The 19450-nt window shown below is 44.1% G+C and overlaps 2 protein-coding genes across 2 annotated transcripts in view; one reads left to right on the forward strand and one right to left on the reverse strand.

The window, feature by feature from the left end:
- Window positions 1-19450, forward strand: part of cog5 (component of oligomeric golgi complex 5) — a 78973-nt gene that overhangs the window by 20886 nt on the left and 38637 nt on the right. The gene's annotated exons all lie outside the window — the stretch shown is intronic.
- On the reverse strand, window positions 1587-8682 carry gpr22a (G protein-coupled receptor 22a). Its single transcript, XM_080757380.1, has 4 exons — window positions 8361-8682; window positions 6078-6186; window positions 4789-4935; window positions 1587-3067 (listed from the first exon to the last, which is right to left on the reverse strand). Exons 2-4 carry the CDS (start codon window positions 6180-6182, stop codon window positions 2015-2017), a joined length of 1305 nt encoding a protein of 434 aa, XP_080613506.1. The 5' UTR covers window positions 6183-6186; window positions 8361-8682; the 3' UTR covers window positions 1587-2014.

A 19450-nucleotide genomic window follows, 5' to 3' on the forward strand; every position in this document is an offset into this window, starting at 1 on the left:
GTCAACACGATCAAATGTGTTAATACCGGGATAAGCATCTGTGTCATTTTAGATTTTGGCGTTGGCTATTAAAAATAGCAGATATGCAATCTCACAACATGTCATCTGCTAGTGTGTACATGTCCGGACACTGTTACAGAACTCTGTCTAAACTGTGTGATTTATAATGTCCTCAAGAACATTTGAATTCCAAAGTGAGAGCCATTAGGGACCAGACAGTGTTTCTTTTGCTCATCCTTTTTGCTTGTATAGTTTGCACTGTACACAGTTTGTAAACTTCTTGGTCAAACATTCATCGTTTTTAACGCAATCAAATTTGAATCCCATTATCCCATTACCGGCAATAGAGGATTTTGAACAGTGCAACAAGACTATGCTCTGAGTCTGTTATCAGACCTGGTCTGACTATCAACAGTGACTATCAACTGTCTTTCACTAGATATTGAGTCACGGATGACAAAACAGGAAAGGTTTTGTAATTAATTGCTTCCCCCGATAAATGTAATGCGCAATAGAAAAAATATTCCCCTCTATTCCCCTGTGACTCTGCCTTCTTTAAAACCTTATCAAGCTCATATTGACTGACTGCAACAACTTGCTGGCTGGAATACTAATGGTTTGCCTGGCAAACTGAAATCTAAACGGACTGTTCCATGTGACATTTCCAGCATCGAGTCTGGTCTGGTATATTCCTTAATTACAAAATGTATGGTTAGACCGTCTACCCCTCCTTTCTTCAATGAATGGATTTGGATGGAGAGGGCCTCCTTGGGGACATGAAATGGTTTAACTCCATTTCACATGTGGTGTTTTGTCCACCCGATGCCTCCTGCGCCTGAGTGTGTACCCGACCCTACTGACAGACACCAAGGGCTTGCAAATATAGGGCTGCAACTATCCATTATCTTCTAAGTGATTATTCTGGCGATAACTGAATCCATTAATGGAATAATCGATAAATGTGTTTTCTTTTTATATTTACAGTATATATATTTTTGTCTATAACATTGAATTGATTAGCAACTACAGACTAAAGACAATACATATTTTCATGGTAAATAAATGTAATCGTGATCTCAAATCTTGTCGAGATTCACGTTTGAGCAAGAATCGTGCCGCACTACACGCACGCGTTATTTCATTCTTTGTCACACAACGCTGTTGTGCAGAATTACTGAAAATAACAGATCTACAAGCTTTCAGTATTTTTTTTATTTTGGGGACCTTTTTTAAGGATAGATAAGGATAGATTATTGGAAAGCAGATGGATAGTGACACGTGCAGTACGTTTTTGTAGTTGTTTATTACAAAAGGGGACAAATACTATCAATGTGTTCTATGACTGTACAGGACTTATACACGTTTGCCCCAAATTAATACGACAAAAATAAACCTGACATGCACAACACTTTTGATACAGCTTTCATTGCTGAATTGTCCCTGACGTCACTCCACAACATCCACAATAAATAGCATTAAATTACCTCCTCGCCATGTCGCTATGAAACCTCTTTGTACATTATGCTGTTTCTATCTAACTGTAAATACTGTAGAAATGAGCTCAGTCTGTCTCAAGAGTGTTAATTGAATTCCTTACACATGTAATTCTCGGCAGCCTTTTTCATGTGGGGTGCTGGCATTTAGCCTTCATTCTAAAGTGAGTTGCGAGCCCCTGCCTTTGTCTGCGCTGGCATTTAGAACGCTTTTATCCTTGCCGCTTTACTCCAATCGTCTCCTTTTCTCTGAAGCAGCACCAATGGCTGTCAATATCCATCATCATACCACGTCTGCGGTAGGGGGGGTTCATTTAGTACCGTATATAGCTTTGGACTTGAAGGTTATTTCATGTAAAATGTCTCTCCAATATTACTTCCTTTATTCCATGTATTACTATTCTTTTACTGCACAATTATTGTATTCCAAAACATATCCTTCAAAGATATTCCTCCTCAGCATTACCTCAGCATCACCAGTGTCAAATGTTTTGCTCTACGATTCGTTTACGTTCCTTATTTCATTCCACATCTTCCGAGGAAAGACATTTCTGTCTGGCCTCCGTGTCTTCGAAGGTGACCTTCTTGTTGTTCCTCTTGGGGTCAATCCACGAGTTGTGGATGACCACGTTGTTTGGTGTGGGGTCGGCCTCCACGACGGACACCACCCGCTTCTTCATCTTGCTCTTGAGCACCTTCTGGAACTTCTGCCGCGTGAAGGCGTAGAGCAGCGGGTGGAAGATGGTGGTCCCGTACGCCATCACCAGGAAGCCCAGGCGGAGCCGCACGGCGAAGTCACTGGGGCCGGTGCTGAGGATGACGGTGTTGAGCACCGTTATGGGAGTCCAGCACAGGAGGAACGTGGAGATGATGAGGAGAGACATCCGGAAGACTCGCTTCTGTCTCTCCCGCCTCTCCCGGTGCCGCTTCACGGCTCTCCTCAGGGCGATGATGACGGACACGGACGTCCGCATGCCCAGGACCGCGCCTCCTCCCCGGACCCCCGTGCTGCTCTGCGACGCGTCCGTCGACTCCACCTGCGTGGCGGAGGTCAAAGAGATGGTCTTCTTGTTGCGTGGCTTCTTCTTGGGAGGGTTGTGCTGGAAGCGCGTTCCGATGCGGATGTTGAGCGCCTGGAGGATCTTGTAGTAAGTCACTAGCATAACCACCGCCGTGAAAAAGAATATAGGAATCTGGGCTAGGAGGTGGTAATACAGGCCCAGCTCTGTGTAATACTCGTTGATGTGAGCCACGGTCATCACCGTAGTCTGGTTGCCCAGGTCTGAGTCCGAATGGCTGAAAAAGCCCACTTCCATGAACGGGACTAGGAAGCAGAGGAAGGACAGGGCCCAGATGGACCCCAGGAGGGCCACAGCGCGGCCCATAGTCAGCACGCGGTTGGCCGGTCGCACCGAGATGTCGTACCGGTCCAAGGTGATGGCGAGGACGTTGGCGGCGGTCGCTACGCTGGCGAAGGAGACGCAGGCTTCGTGGAAACAGCAGACCATGGCTGTGTCTCCCTCCAGGGGGAGTAGCACTATCACAGCCGTCAGGGGGATGCAGGACACGCATATCTGGAGAAAGACGGAGATCATTTAAGGCACACACCCTTCGTAACCAGAATGATTCAGCTCATCTCCAGATGACTATGGCACTGGTTCTCAAACTTTAATATCAAGAATGCCCATAACTCTGGACCCATATGGGTCCATTTGGTTCCATGTGTACACTTTCAGTGTTGCAGACCTTTTTAAAGGTCCATCTGGAACCGCCTCAAAGGAACCCTGAGGTTCCCTGGATGCTTGACTCCAATTTGAGAACCACTGCTCTATTTTACCACTTCAACCCTATCGTGCACTTTTTTGTACGTCAAATAGCGAAAAGAGATCTACAAGTCTACAAGATCTACAAATCTATTTTTGCTGAACGTTGGCCTATTTCTTTTTTGCAGAATTGTCTCCTATAATGACTGCTGGGGTTCATGATTTTCATAACAGGGCCGGGTTTTGTCCTTGTTCACTGTTTACAGCAAAAAAGCAATTTGGCCACTACTTGCCTGTGAAATGCGTCATGGGCATTGAGAAAAGTCCAAACAGAGAGACAGGGGAATTTGAGTACTTTTTTGTTTATATAGAGATATCCAGCAACATTTAACTGAAAAACACATTAACATGGTCATAGATACAGTACATAGATAGAAAATATATACAGCTTATAGGCATGCCTTCTTCTGTGTTCACAGACACCTACTTTGTTGTGGGACCTGATGGCACTTACTTCCCTAACAAACAATACATTTGTGATACATTGTTTATCGAACAAACGGCCCCATTGAATTGATAACGTCCATGTTTAATGCGGAGTCACTATGTTGCTATGAATGCATTTCTTATGGATGTAATAGTGTCTCTTCAAGTTAAACAATTGGAGCAAATGACACGGCAAGTCAACGCAGGCCACGATGACTATGAAGAGCTGCTGTAGTGTTGTGTGTGTTTTGTTTCTAAAATACATTTTTAGCAAGGCCACAGAGTTTAGCTGTATGTGTTGCATTAAGGGAAATTCGTAGCTTGCAGCTAACGGTTACCTAGGGAATGCTAGCAATCTTATAATGACATTTTGATGTGGTGGAGGGTGAGCGGTAGTTAGGCGAAGCACCGATAAAGAATCCGCTCTCCTGACATTTGTGACCGACTAGTCGTCACTACCCAGGGCAAGGAAGGACACAACACAGGGCAGCTTTCTTAAGTAGGCCGTTTTATTCCTCCATGTGCAGGGAATAACACAACATATGACACTTTACACAGGAAAGCAGATGGCTCCCCACTGTCCGGACAGAAGCTCTTTTTTGAGTGTTTGTGGAGATGACTGATTTAACCTGTTGTGCCTTGATCAAGTCCATGCACAACAGGTGCGCAGCCTCACCCAGCTATAGTTCTAGTTTGACTCAGGCCAGGTGTGACTGCTTAACTCGGTCATCCTTCATCTCACAACATTGAACGCAAATTCACCTAGTTTGTGTTGAGACCAGTGTTGATTTAGACGGCAAATTTTCTTTGAATAAAAATAGTTTACTCGACTAAATATCATAAGATCTTAGTTGACTAAATCTACAGTTGATTTAGTTAGTCGTCTAAAATGTATTTTGGCCGTGATGCCTGATTTTACACTCGGTTGCATGCTGAAAATAGCTAAATCTACAAGCTCTCTACAAGTTGGATTGTGAGCTTGTAGAACTGCTATTTCCATAGCGCAACTAAGCATGAAATTCGTATGGTTTGTGTTTGAGACTCACCAGCACATCCAGCACATGCAGGTTCATGGTGACGATGTTTGACACGGAGCTGATGAGGTTCTGTTTCATGCAGTAGAGGACCAGAACCGTGAGGTTGGAGCTCAGGCCCAGAACGATCTCCAGCAGCAGGAAACACGTCATCGAAACCTAATACACAGGATGACAGCGGCCCGGGTTGGTCAGATCATTTTTAGTGCCACAAATCAAATTGTACGATCAGTATAATTGACATGCAGGTCTTACACAGCATTCTGGGTATAGGTCAGGTGTTGTTGCCAGAGCTCTATCAAAGGAAGAGCTTTCTGTGTCGTACCAAAATGTCCAACGGAAATTTCTGTTTGGCTTCATAGCCTTAGTGATTATTATTATTATATATATATATATTTTTTTTTTTTTTTGCGGCGTTCGCCTTTATTTATACATTTTTTTTAGAGACAGACAGACAGTAGGACAGAGGAAATGGGGGAGTGACATGCAGTAAAGGCCGTCAGGATCGAACCCGCGGCACACTGCCAGACTCTGACTACCGGCCAAGGTGCCTCGACCGCTGAGCCATGGTCCAGGCAGCCTTAGTGATTTTAATATTAAACAAGACGTGGTCTGATAATGGCAGGTCCTCCATGTTCATGGAAAATGTGGGCCGTTTGTGAACAAGCTGCACTGGAAAAATGTGGATGACATTGACAAACCGGCTGCATATGGGGCATGTCAACTAGTGTAGCAATGGGCCTATGTCTCTTCTTCTGCCCAAATGAAAACAGCGACACATATTTCACCTATTAGATATGTGCAAATAATGCTTTAATTTTCACTCCACCAGGAGTGACCTAGATCAGATTGATCACCCTGCTCCCAGAGGTGGTTCTATTTGATGCACATATTCACGCACAAAGAGGCTTGAGCTGACAGAACAGATACTGCACAGACAGACCTGTTGTATATTATGGGGCCTTCCTGCTGCACAGACAGACCTGTTGTATATTACGGGGCCTTCCTACACGAGCAAATTGCTTTTGTGAGCTTGTAGAATGGCAATTTCTTTTGCTTCCCTTAAGCTTCACTGTACATGTTTTTTTTTGCAATGCCTGACTCGCATCACTTTAGTATTGACTGTGACCATACTTTTTTTTTACCATACGCTGTTAGGATTTAGAGCAGTTGTTTAGAACAGTGGTTCTCAAAAATAGCTGATATACAGGTGCAAGAGCTCACAGTGTGTGATGCGCCGTGAGCTTGTACATCTGTTATTTTTGAACATCAGATGTGTGTATACCGAGCCTCGACCCTACCTGGAAGCCAAGGGGGTAGACCGCTTCTGAGGTGCTCTCGTCAAGATCAAAGGGTTCAGCCATGTCAAGGACCGACATGTTGGTCATAGTAAATCCTGTGGTCATTATCCTGCAGGGACCCAAGAGGAACAGACAGCCATTTGCAGCAAAGTGCAGCAAAAACATGTTTGTTAAAGTCAGTGATGTGATATATATATACAGATAGAAATCTTTCTTCCCTAAGATACTTTGTCTCGAGACACCACAGTACCAACGCAACAATACCAAAGACAGTTTGATGAGCAGTTTCACATTTAATGTGATTTTAATTCCGTTACCTATAACCGATAACCATGAAGTTGTCCATAATAAACAATATTAATAAGAAAATAATACCACTGTATTTTCCTCTCAAAGATAGATTTAACGTAGCTTACTTTATATTATGTTGTGGAAAAACATATTTCTAAAACAGTGGCCCTTTTAGTGGACCATACAGTGGACCATATTATAGCTTGAGTGCTAGTGTGATTGCTACAGTATTACTGTTCTGTTGCACACTTAATATTTTCTTTCCTCCTACATTTTTGAGCGCATCTCCTCCTACGTCTTTTAAAGCTGGACATGGCATTCTGATTCTGATTCATCTCGGCCCCATTCAAGCATTTTGAACTATATTGGCCGTGTTTGCGTGTGGGAACAAATTATCCTCCCTGCTGTCGGGTGAAAAGGAAGCAGCTCCCAATTCCAGGTGTTTCAGAACAGTTTCAGAACAGTAGAAGGAACATGGTAGTCTTTTCCTTTTTTCAGTGGTGCAACCACTCCAAGGAACAGCAATGTCTGTGTTCACCTATGTGTGTGCCAATGTATGTGTTGGTTCATGAGCACCAGTATGACTACCGTACCAGTAGGGGCACTGTTGTGCCAGAAACGGAGAGAGAGAGATAGTATTAGTGCTGCACTGTTGCCTGCTAATGAGAGAGAGAGAGAGAGAGAAAGAGAGAGAGGGGAGAGGAGGTCAGTGTCAATTGTCCAATGTAATGCAAGTAATGTGTAATGTAATACACTCCGTCTGCCAACCTGGGGAGAGCAATAGACTGACCTCCTACTTCCTTAAGTTCAATGCATGAGGAGTCGCTTCTTTTCACCTGACAGGGCATTACGTATGCGTCGTTTTCACCTTAACTTAAGCCGTCCGCGCCCACAGCTGCTGTTGTATGATAATAAGGGTCTGATTTCAGTGTGTCACTAAAGCGCTGCATTTTGATTGGGCCTTTTGACTAAAAGGCTTTCAGGTTTCAGGTTTCGCCTGGCAAAAAACCCAAAATACACAGGGAAGACACATTTGAACATTAGAATCACACCTGGGGGTCTATTAGAGTAATGTTTACTCCATAGACTCATACAAAACAGCAAAAGCACAACACTTTGGCACCCCATCTTTAAATGTGTGCAGTCACCATCTTTTTAGCAAAAGGCCGATGCACACCTCAGAAGGCTAGTGACAGGTGCGTAGGGCAATAAAGCATACTTAAAAAGGTTATCTTTGAAAAACAAAGAAGGGTCCCGCACACTGTCAGAAACTGTCAGAAAGTTGTCTGTCCTGACTCCTGATGAAGGTCGAATAGACCGAAACGTTGAATAAAAAAAGAACATTTTTGGCAAGTGTTCTGACAGTGTGCGGGACCCTTCTTTGTTTTTCAATGTATGCAGTCACCTTCTGAACTAGCCAAGACACATTCCACATTCATGATATGGCTGAAAAACACCAACACATTTGCTGTGATTCAAACTTAATCGGATATTTTTTCCACTGAATGCACCTCAAAACTGACTCAACGGCAGACAAACAAATGACCATAAATCATTAAAAAAAAGATAGCCACACTTAAACTAGCCATTGTGAATGTGAAGTTAATGGTCTACCGTTATTGTAGGCCTTTACACCATAGGTTAAGAAGTGTGGTTAAACATTTGGTGTCCTAGTTTAAATATTTGACACATTATGTGCCCTTTCATTCTTTCAAAATGGCGACGTGGGGTGCCCACTTTTAGACCCACATTTTGACATATTTTACCAAGACGACCACAGACGTACTGGGCACTACATGGGGTAATTCCTAGGACGTCTTGGGCATATATTGTGTTAATATTGTTTTACTATGGTAATAGCTATACAACTGTTGAAGCAACCGCACCTCAAGCTTATTCATATTTTTCAACTTGTCATTCTAGTACTGTTGTTTCTTTCTGTCAAGTGATTGGTCGAGGTTGTAGCCCGGGCTATCTAGTCTCTCAACTCACCCCTCCCTCGTATCGGTGTCGCTTCCAGCTCTGCAGGACTCGAGTTAGCCATGAGGGAGGTCATCTTAGCATCCCACCATAGTATAATCCACGCAACTTTGCATCGTCCAGTCGATGTGTAAATGTTTGACGGATGCTCAAAAGCCGTCAGTGAGATGCACGATAAAAAGAACAAGACTCCTCCATCATAGTTCACCCCAGTGAAAGGAAAGTACGGGCCGTTTGTGAATTGTTCGGCTGGCAGAAATCAATGTTGCTCCCATCCCCTCTTCACGGGGGTGTGCATCACCACATTAGCTCGGTTGCAGTCGGATCAATGCTGTCTTTCATTCACTGTTCTTTCTCGTTGTTGTCCTTTTGTGTCTGGACGGGTGCCTCTGTTGTCATGTTCCCATGAAAACGGTACCAGGGCCAGAACAATGCTCCTCCTCACCGCTCTAGGAACGGGTGTTGGAATCTCATCTTTCAGAGTAGTATCCTCGTCCCTCCCAGTCTGATAATAACGGTCCAGTCATGGTCCATATAGTACCCTGTCAGGACTCCTCCAGTGTTTGTATGCGTCCGGGTGTGTGAATGGGGAGGAGAGAGAGAGAGAATTAAAACAAGGCCGTTCCACCTTCAAACCAGACGGCCCGTGTGACTCCACACAGCGTTGACCCGGGACGACTGGAAGCAGAGGTCAGAGAGCTGTGTTGAAGGTCGTACAGGGCACGTCGGAGAGGGGGCACATGAAGATGATTTGTTTTGGCTCTGGACTGAGTGAAGTAGATTAAGCTGCTATACGCAGAGAACGACATCATTGGTGCCAAGCCTCCTGGTCTCCCGCCCATATTTTGACGCCGTTCGTCCTGGAGAAAAATAAATAAAAGGACATAGATATTTCAAGAACGTGCCATTCTAAAATAAACATTTCCACTGCTTTGAGCTCATTTGTACTTTCTAGGATTAGATACATTGGGTGTGTGCCCATTTCCACAACACGTCGCAAGCTCACTGTTTGTGCGTGCTCATGCACTCGCACATGTATGCGTATGTGCGTTCATTATGTTTTTTTATTTTAAATGCAAATTCTTTGATGGTCTCCGTCATGCGCTGAAGGGTGAAGGCTCCTAAGTGGCCCTTTGTGAGTCGCCTCAGCAACATGACATCATGTGACCATCCCTTTTCCCTAGATAGAGATTTATGGTTGTCTACACCTTCACTCATGTGACTACGCCCATAGTTCTCCAAAGTGTGTGTGTGTGTGGGGGGGGGGGGGGGGGGGGGTTCCACTGAATTCAAATTCTGAACTCATTGGTTTCTATCTCCAACCTGTGAGCGAAATACTGTATTTTATGTTTCATCGGCAGCAACTCAATTAGATATCCGTTGTTTGTCACTCACTGCAGTATCACCCAGTGGTGTTTAAACTCGACAAGACGAATCGAAGACTTTGAGGGGGAACCTAGTGGTTTTACACTACAAGGTAAACTGCATGTAGTACTTGTAAACCACATGACCACGAGTGTCCCTATTAGGCGACCAGACCAGTCGGCGAGAACAGACAGATCTATTGGCTTGTGAAGTTGTGACCTTGTAGATGTGATTGTTTTTTTGGTGAAGAGACATTGTATTGCAGAGAGGGATGCTCTTGTGACTGAGCTCCTGGTCAAGGCAGTGAGGGAAGGTTGACACTCAAAAAGACACAAAAACACTTCCACCAGTTGAGTCAAACGGTGAATTTGTTGAATATGTTGGTGGAATCGTTTCCCCAAGAAAGATATTGCTTTTTAAATCGTCGTCATTTCATATAATGGTTAGTTAAAATCCAGCTCCATTTATTTAAATTCTTATGAATCTGTACAAATGGTATGTGTACAGTAAATGCTACGACTGTGGATAGTAGCATTTCCTAACAGTGTCTCACCACCACATTCACGAGTGTCTTGATGAGAGATTAATGTCAAGAGCTCTCAGCCCAAGTAGATTTATGCAGTGTTAATTGTGTGATAAATCAGCTCGATAAAGTGCCACAGACCCTGGTGTCTTAAGTGTCTTGTCTACGCACGGGAAGTTCATATATTGCTGCGCTGTTTTGTTTGGCTTGTCACTGCAGAATACAAGAGAACAACTAATCTTATTGCCGCCTTTATAATGTCATGAAGTGAAGTGGGCTTCAGTTACGGCTGCAGAGGTCATCGAAGCCCTCATTGTTACTTGAACAGCAACTCATTTCGCTTCATTATTGTTATCACTGCTCGTTTTTAATGAGTTCGTGGGTGCAAATATCAAGTGTCGGTGTGTGCACGCTGTGTCTATATCTGCCTTTGGTCTGTCTGAAACTAAATGCACCCAATCGATCGTGTGCGTTGGCCTTGCACATACACTAGTCTACAAACACACAGATGCACATCGGCTCGATACTGGCTGATAACGTCGTTAGTATCGTATTGTTCCACACGGCGCGGCTTACCTCGCAGACAAGACCGGTGCTCGGCCATCCAGCCGGCGGCCGCTGCAGCTTTCCCCCGTGTTAATCCTCAGAAGCAGCGCTAAGGTAGAGACGCCGTATCGGATCCCGCCTCCCTCCCTCCCTCCTCTTCAGGTGAAACGCCAGAGGTGCCCTCCGCCTATACAGATGAGGACACACAGTCTAATCCGTCCCCCGTCCCCCCCTCAAGCTCGCAGGTCTGTCCTCCTGTCACTGTGCCCACACACACACCCCACCACCTCCCTTCCCGTTTGCACAGAGATGCAGATATAAATAACAGGTTGAATGCCAGTCAGGCCATTGAGTCCAGTGAAGGAAAGGAGACTGAAACTGCTTCTCTGCTTCCCTCACACACACACACACACACACACCACTGTGTTATGCTCTGCTCTCTCTCCTCCCTCTCTCCCGCTCTCTCTCTCTCTCTCTTCCTGCCTCTGCGTATCTGTGCTCCAACAGCCCTTCCTCCTCCTCATCCGTCGCCCCTCCTCCTTCGTCTCTCCCCCTGCTCTCTCTCTCTCCCTCTATCCCCCCTCTCTATCTCTATCTCTCACTCTCTCTATCCCTCTCCCTCTCGCTCTCACTCTCTCTCCCTCCCTCCCTCTCTCTCTCCCTCTCCCTCTCCCTCTCCCTCTCCCTCTCCCTCTCCCTCTCTCTCCTTCCCATCTCTTTTGCTTTCTTTCACACCTCTGCCTATGACTTAACTGTATTCACATATCGGATCTAAAGCCCACGATTTAGACTTGATTTGTGCGTCGGCAAGGCAAATAGCCGATCTACAAGCTCACAGTTGCGAGTGCGTCGTGTCGTGGTCGCGACACGCTGTGAGCTTGCAACTCGGCTATTTTCTGAGGTGTGCAAGACACCGGCACGTGACCAAGTATACATCTGGCTTTCTTTTGATTTAGTCTATCTTGTGTGTCTCTCTCGCGCTCTCTCTCTCTCTCTGTCTCTCTCTTTGTTGTTTGTCTGGTTCCTTTCTTGAAGTGTCTGCTTTCATGCTGCCTGCATACGGTGTCCTGAGGGGCTTGCTCATCAACATGCGGGCATGACACTCATCCACGTTTCACCTACAGCTCTCAATCTCTTTTGTAGCCACACACACACACACACACACACACACACAATGTCCACACATACTTGTGAGGACATCAGCAGACGCGATTTTGTGCATGCCATCTTATATTTCTGGTTTGGTTGCCATTTCTACCCCTGGCCCTATAGCCGAAAATAGCCAGTCAATGACTGGACAATGACTTTTGTCCATGACACGCACGTGAAAATAAGTACACATCAGGCATAACTCCCGGCCCAATCCCTAAACCTAACCTAAATGTCTTAACTCTGACTCCCAAATCTTTTTCTAAGTCGTCGTTAACTATGAAACAATCCTTTCTCTTGTGAGGACCATGTCTCAAATTCTGCTATTGAGGACAGATCTGGACAGATTTGTACAAGTGTACAAACATGCATGCCGCGCACACACACACACACACACACACACACACACACACACACACACACACACAAACGGATCTCTTCCTCTCCTCCAGGTTTCCCTTCCGTGTGTTTGCTGTCTTCAGAGAGCTCAGCTCGGTAACCGTGGCAATAGAAATTGTTAATGGAAGCCCCTGACATTACCACCATCACTGTACACACACACACGCACGCACGCACGTGCACGCAGCAAAGAAGTGGCCAAAGTCCTGCGTGCATGTGTGTGTGTAGCACCTACTACCTGATGGTACCTTAATTGGCCTGTACTGCGTACTACTGTCAGGTGAGTTGTCGTATTCCAAATTAGCCCAATATGTTCAAATATATTTTAATATATGTCAATCTATTCTTTATTGTACCATCAGCCGCTCGCTCATGTCATGTGTTTATAAAATAACAAAAGAAAAGGACAAAGAATAATAATTAAAAAAATGAAATCGGTCATTTCTGGTTTGTAGCAGCGGTAAATGAGGCTTCACAGTCTAGCGAGCGTATCCGCTCATTAGGCCAGCAGTGTGACTGCTAGGAATTAGGCTTCTTGGTTGTCGGCATGGCAACCGGGGGCTAGGCCACTGGCTGTGGCCAAACGTGGACCCGTACGTCACGTTACCAATTAGAGCAGGCGGACGCTGATCGATTAACCACTTGTTGTACCCATCCATATTCTATTGGACGTGTACTGTAGACGGGCTACGAGGGGATGTGGTGTTGATGGAATGTAGCGGTCCAACTACAGAGCCAGCTGCAGGTCCCCTTTAGACTTTAAAGGGTTACTTTAAATGGTTTCCGAAAATGCTTCTCGCTGTTGCATTTTTTTCTTTCCGTTACTTGCCGCTTTTTTTTATGGTAAAGCTAAAGCCAAGATACAATTCGGTAAAAACACACGCACGCACGCAGACGCACACACACACTCCATTTTGTCCCCCCTACTGTACCTCCCAGGTCTGGTCACTGTAGCTAGGACGGTCACGCCGACATGCATCTGTTTATTCAAGAACTGTAAGCTCAGATGATAGTTTCCAGTTTTTTCTGACATGAGAGAGAGAGAGAGAGAGAGAGAGGGAGAGGGGATTGAATGCACATTTGCACTAAGGCTGCAACTATTGATTATTTCATTTGCGATTATTCTATCGATTCATCAAATAGCTGTAAAGTGCTGTATATTTATATCACCAAATTGACCACCAAATCTTTGCATCACTTTGCCCATACTATTTTCAATATTACATTTTTGATTTGATTTTTAGTGACATGGTCCAAAAATAGGGATATATTATTAATCTATTCTTACGGTATATTGAATTAAATCGATTAGTTTGATTAATTGTTTGCAGTGCACCCCACATTTGCACACACTAGTTCTCTTATCAAAGGCGAACGTGACTGTTGTGTGCACAGTCAGGGGGCTCCGTCTTCACGCCTACGATTGCTTTAAGCATGTGAAAAGGAGGAAGGGGTCCATAAATACTTAATGGCTGCTTTAATATTGCAGCCCCTCCATATCCAGCCTATCCCTTGGCTAGCCGGTCTGCGTGTCTGCCATGCCCACTTCAGTAAGTGTGTTGCATGAATGGATGTGAGCATTTTGCATGCAATTTACACATTATTTAACTTGTGTGAGAGAGTGTACAAATTGAGTGTACCAAATGGATCCTTAGTGGTCCTTTTGTCCATTTGGGACCACATTGGAAGTAATGTCTTCATTACACTTAATGTTTACAATGTGCGTCCTGTGTGAAGTTACCGTGTACTCTGTTGGGAAATCAAATTGACCCGTAAAGGTCCATTTGGTTACATTTGTACACTCTTGTAGTTGCAAATGTATCAGTGAGGCTTTTACAGTGTAGCCATTTGGGTTAGGTCCTGTGTCCGCAAGCATGCTTGCACTTAAGGGGGATAATTGCCATAATGACTCATTGTCGATGTCTATAATTTACAGTCCAGTGGCACTCTTGGTGATGTCATAAGACTGTGTCTAATAACTATCATGAAATGATAAACAAAAGTTATTTTTGATATCAGCCTTATTTTTCACAATAGACCTTCCACTTACATGTGTTTTTTGACAACTAAACACCATTATTGTTTTTAGTGTTGCGGGCCGCCAAATAACGTAGGCACCGCAAGTGTATTCATTCATGTGCTTTACAGTTAATAAATACAGTTTCCGCCAACATGTTACATCTATGTAAAGCACTTTGGATAAAAAGTGCTATATAAATGTACCATTTATAGACAAACACTGTAATGGCAACGCAGCTCAGCTACAAGGCGTGACGCTAAAACAGACTCCTGCAGTGAATGCCACACACGTACACAGTGTGACTTGATCTTTTATTTCGGTGGACGAGTGGACACTCCATGCCTTGAAAAGCCTTCATTATGTTAAAACACACTCAAGTGACGTCAGTCACTGTTAGTAGTGAACGCCGTTTGACTGGCGGGCTGATGGCGTGTGTTGAAAGTTACAATGACACGACAAACATGTTAAAGGACCTATAACATAAAATTCAACTTTTTCAAATTTGTGGGTGTCTTTTGAGCTCCCCTGCCTATCCCCACAAATATGCAATATTTTGAACAATCATGATTTCTCATCATATAGGGGCTTTTATGGAAAGGAACAGCTCAACTGATTTGGTCGTATTTGTGATGTCATCAATGTCACCCTACTTTGTATAATTCCTCCCTCTCTTCAGTCTTCAGTTCCAAATTTTGCATTTCCACTTTGTTTACAATGTCTGCCGTTGTTGATTTTCCAAGCTGGCATTGAATGGAAACAAGCCTGTGTTTATCTAGCAGTATCAGTATATAATAACTCAAATATTAAATAAGTTGCATATGAGCACCTCCAGCACATCAGGACATTGTGGTACTGCAGCTAAAACAACTTCAGAAGCTAACAAGAAATGCCATGGACTGGTTAGCGGTGATTGAGGCTCAAACCATTAGAAATAAGTTTGAGGGACATAGACAATATGATATTAAAAACTGTTTTGAAATTCATGTTATAGTTGCTTTAAAGCTGCACCATAACTTTCCTCTTCTACCCCAGATTTGAACCCATGGGCCTCCTGCGCAAGTGCTGCCATTTTTTACCAAACAAGCTAATAGAGCCTGCCGTGCTTGCTCTGGTGAGAAATATAATTTTGATTTGTTGGTAAAGGTTTTTTTTCTTTTTTTCACATAATGTTCATTTATAATACGTATTAGCAAACTACCATACAGATTGGAAAAATCACACCGGTGTGAAGTGAGGGGCGCTCTTATCATCTCATTCCAGCCAATCACAATTTGCGTCCTCTCCTTCGTCTTCAATATTTGTGTTTACACAAACACTCAAAACTGGCCATTCATTGTCAATGGCATTCAATGTTGGTGTTTACACAAACCCTCAAAGCTGGACATAGGAGGGGCCAGCGCCCCTCCAATAAATCATTAAAGGAATTTCCTACTATGAATTATGAACTTTAACGTGCTGAAGGACCAAGTATGAAGCTAAAATTAGCACCATTATGGGGTGCTTAAGTGCATGCAGGTGGACATAATTTACATACGCACATAAACCCAGTCACATGCTGGTTTACACTAGCTGTGACACATTGCATCTGGCAGTTGTATTTCCCCTGTACATGTTATTGTTAGGAGGCTATTTCAGGCATTCATTTTCGATGAACTAAAGAAATGGCGATCCATAATGTCCCAGAGTGAGTGTGCACTTCTGGAGCGGCTGACTTGCACCGTCTTCTATGCGTCTCTACTGTTGTTATGCCCTTTGTAGTCAACTAGTTCAGTGCTTTTCAAACGTCAAGGACCCCCACATTGATGCATCATTTGCCCGCATGCCCCCACCTGAACGTCTTTCTGTGCCAGAGAACCCTGCATGTTTCAAAACTGCATGTTGTGAGCTTGGATATGATATAGGTTTATTGTGTTTAACCCATTTAGACCTGATGCCGTTTTCTGAAAAACACATGTTTATATGTCAGTCGTTCTCAAACATTTTCATGTCAAGGACCCCCAGAATTATATGTATTTGGCTGCGGAGCCCCATCTGAAAATATGTTGTTCCTAGGGTTGCTTCCAGTTAAAAATGTTCTCTGTGAAATAATATATATTCAAAGATTTGCGCCACACTTTTGCGATTTCTCAAAAATAGCAGACCAATAGAAAAAGTTTAAAATTATGGTTAAAACACCAAAAGCTGGTTCCCGCCCAGAATGGATTAAGCTAGTTTTGACGCTACATATAACCTTTGGGGCCCCCCAGCGTGGACCCCCAGACCCCACGTTCCTGACCACTGAAGTAGTTGCCTGCGTCAGACGGTTAACGGCTTGTTCTCCCTCTAATGCTGAGCTGGAACAAAGAGTAAGAAGAACACACACTGAGGATAAACGATAATGACGTATTGATCGTATTGGCGTTTCACTAAGTTCTCCCCCCATCTGTGTTGTCTCCCTGTGTGAGGCTCATCTTTTTACACCAGGCATGTACACCAACAAATAGACACAGTCAATAATGATGGACGGCACGTGCGACACGGCACGTATAGCCTGCACTCATTTGTGCGTGTGTGTTGTGTGTGCGCGTGTGTGCGCATGACTCTACATGCATGCCTTCAAAGTGCCCTATTACACAAAGCTGTCAATACAAAAAAAGAAAACACTCCAAACATCACTTGTTATGATGTCTCCAGTGCTCTCAATTCACATACCATGCACGCATGCACACACACACACACACACACACACACACACACACACACACACACACACAGGGGCAACGGGGGGGGGGGGCTCAGCTGGTGGACCGTGGTCGCAGACAGGCTTTGTGTACACCGGGTTGATGGCGGTGAGTGGATTGCTTTTGGATTGAATGTGGATTCTGTCCAATTCCCCTGGTCCTGTCCTGTGTGACTCAGTCTGCCACCTGCCTGATAATGCTCTCGCCGGGGAGTGCCTCAACAATCGAGCAGGCCCGGACAAATGGCATGTGAAAGAGCTTTATTATAGCCCTCCACCAGCCCATTCTCCCCTCCCCATTCCTCCCCAGTCACCTCTGCATCCACGCAGTGTGCAAGTGTGCATTCCTTTGCAGTGTCTATTTTTTATGGCAAATTTTGATTTCGTTTTAGTCATAGTCTTTTGAGTCTAGTTTTAGTCAACTAAATATAAGATCATAGATTCATAAAATGTATTCTGGCAGGCCTTGATTGTCGTAATGGATACATTTTATACTTTTTTAATTTTTTATACTGGATCTCTTCTCCACTAATCCCTCCCTAACATTTTTGTCTAGTTTTGTCTTGTTGTTCTTGTTGTAATCACAAGTTTGCAGTACAGGAGTACAGGATTAGACATAGAGCACCGAAGTCCTGACATCACTGTCAGTGGAGGGCGTCAGTCCACAGGTTCGTGGAGGGATTTTAGATCGCCTCATATAAGAACTGTGTTTGAAAAATAAACCGATCACCCCGGCCTTTTCACTCATATGGATATGAAGCTTCGTCTGAAGGTGGAAATGTACAAATATACCCAAAGAGTAACAAAATAAGCGTTAGAAATGAGTCAAAGTAACCAGAGACTACATTTCCGGGTAGGTGGGGTTGCTGCATCTGCCCGTCGCACAACAGAAACTGAATGTTAATTACATTTACATTTATTTTTATTTTATTGATATTTAATGTTTCGCGGATAGTACGAGACGAGTCACCACCAGCTGAGCTTACGTCAACGAGGAATCTCAGGAACGCAATGTGTTGACAGCTGGGCGTGACGTATATTAGCAGCGACATTGCCTTCATATGTAGTTTCAAGGCTTTTGAGGCCACATTAATTCCATTTTCTCCAGAAACTGGCTGTATCAAATATGAATGGACATCATTAACGACGCACAGCCACACCCCTGACAGGCCGGGGTGGTCGGTTTATGGTCGGTTTATTTTTCAAACACAGTCTTATATGAAGCGACCTAAAATCGCCCTATGGGGATTACAATGCAAAATAAAAAAATGAACCTGTGTATTGGTGACGTCAGACTTCTGTGCTCTATTATGGGCCATATCTTGCAAGGGTGGTGCAAGATATAGCCTTATGTGTCACAGCAGTTATTTAAGGACAAAGTAGCTTTAAATAGATCTGAACTACTTAGCTTCTTAGACCGATCCTTTTTTCATGTTTGGCTTATGCCTTCTTTAAAGGCAGAATAGAGTGCAGTTATTACCACTTATCTATTGTTGCACTATGTTTGAAATAGGACTTAACACCCTTGTCGCCATGACCAGCGGCACCACAGGTTATCATAATTACCCTTTGATAGCCGAAACCGCGGGTATTTATATCAAAATCCACCGGCAGAAGCCAAACACATACCTCTACTGCGCCCAGGTTGCTAGGCAGGTTACTATGTCCCTCCAGGCACAGGGCGAAATGTGCGCACACCCCATTGGAATCCACTCATGATTTCTTTCCTGCCTGTTTTCTCTGAAAAATACTCCAAAATCAGTCTTTTTGTCAAATCCGTTCCGCCGTTCAGATGAGAATAGTGATTTTTGATCCCATTGTGGCCGACATATTACCGTTTCTGGCGAAAGATAAACATGGCCAGCTGCTAGACTACAATGTGCTTTGGGTTTTGTCTTTGTGAAGCGTTTGACGCACACGCGGGGCTTGATGTTGATGTGAAGCATGGCGCCGAGGTACCATTAGACCACTAGAGGGCGCAGCTCTCAAAGTGTGAAAGGTGAATTCCGAATAACCGTTTTATTACCTTAATCAGATTTTAATATATCCAAGAAAAAAAATCATAACTACATCCCGAGCATAGTCCGGAATTGTCCTTTTAAGTGAATAATTCATAATTCATTAGCATATGTTTGGTTTCCAAGTGTCCCTTCCTAAAAATGTAGTGGAGTCAAAAGTTAATTTGAAGTGTAGCGGAGTGAAAGTCATGAGCTTGCAAAATATAAATAAATGAATAAATAAACTCCAAAAATGTACAGTTCTTAGTTAGTGTCCACGACTGCTCGGAGTGGAGATGTGTGAGCCTCTCCACTAGGGCGTCCAATGATGCCTGTGTTGGCGGTTCGAATCCCGGCTCCTCGTGTCCACATGTCAAAGTGTCC

This window comes from Protomyctophum bolini (genome assembly GCF_963924005.1).
Source record: "Protomyctophum bolini genome assembly, chromosome: 23".
In the NCBI taxonomy this organism is placed as follows: Eukaryota; Metazoa; Chordata; class Actinopteri; order Myctophiformes; family Myctophidae; genus Protomyctophum; species Protomyctophum bolini.

What these genes read in the sequence shown, in the direction of transcription:
- gpr22a (XM_080757380.1), bottom strand. Translation starts at nt 6,182, where the DNA reads ATGACCACAGGATTTACTATGACCAACATGTCGGTCCTTGACATGGCT. An exon ending in TCTACCCCCTTGGCTTCCAG is followed by an intron (nt 4,936 to 6,077) that starts GTAGGGTCGAGG and finishes CCTGTGTATTAG; the next exon opens with GTTTCGATGACGTGTTTCCT. An exon ending in TGCATGTGCTGGATGTGCTG is followed by an intron (nt 3,068 to 4,788) that starts GTGAGTCTCAAA and finishes GTCTTTCTCCAG; the next exon opens with ATATGCGTGTCCTGCATCCC.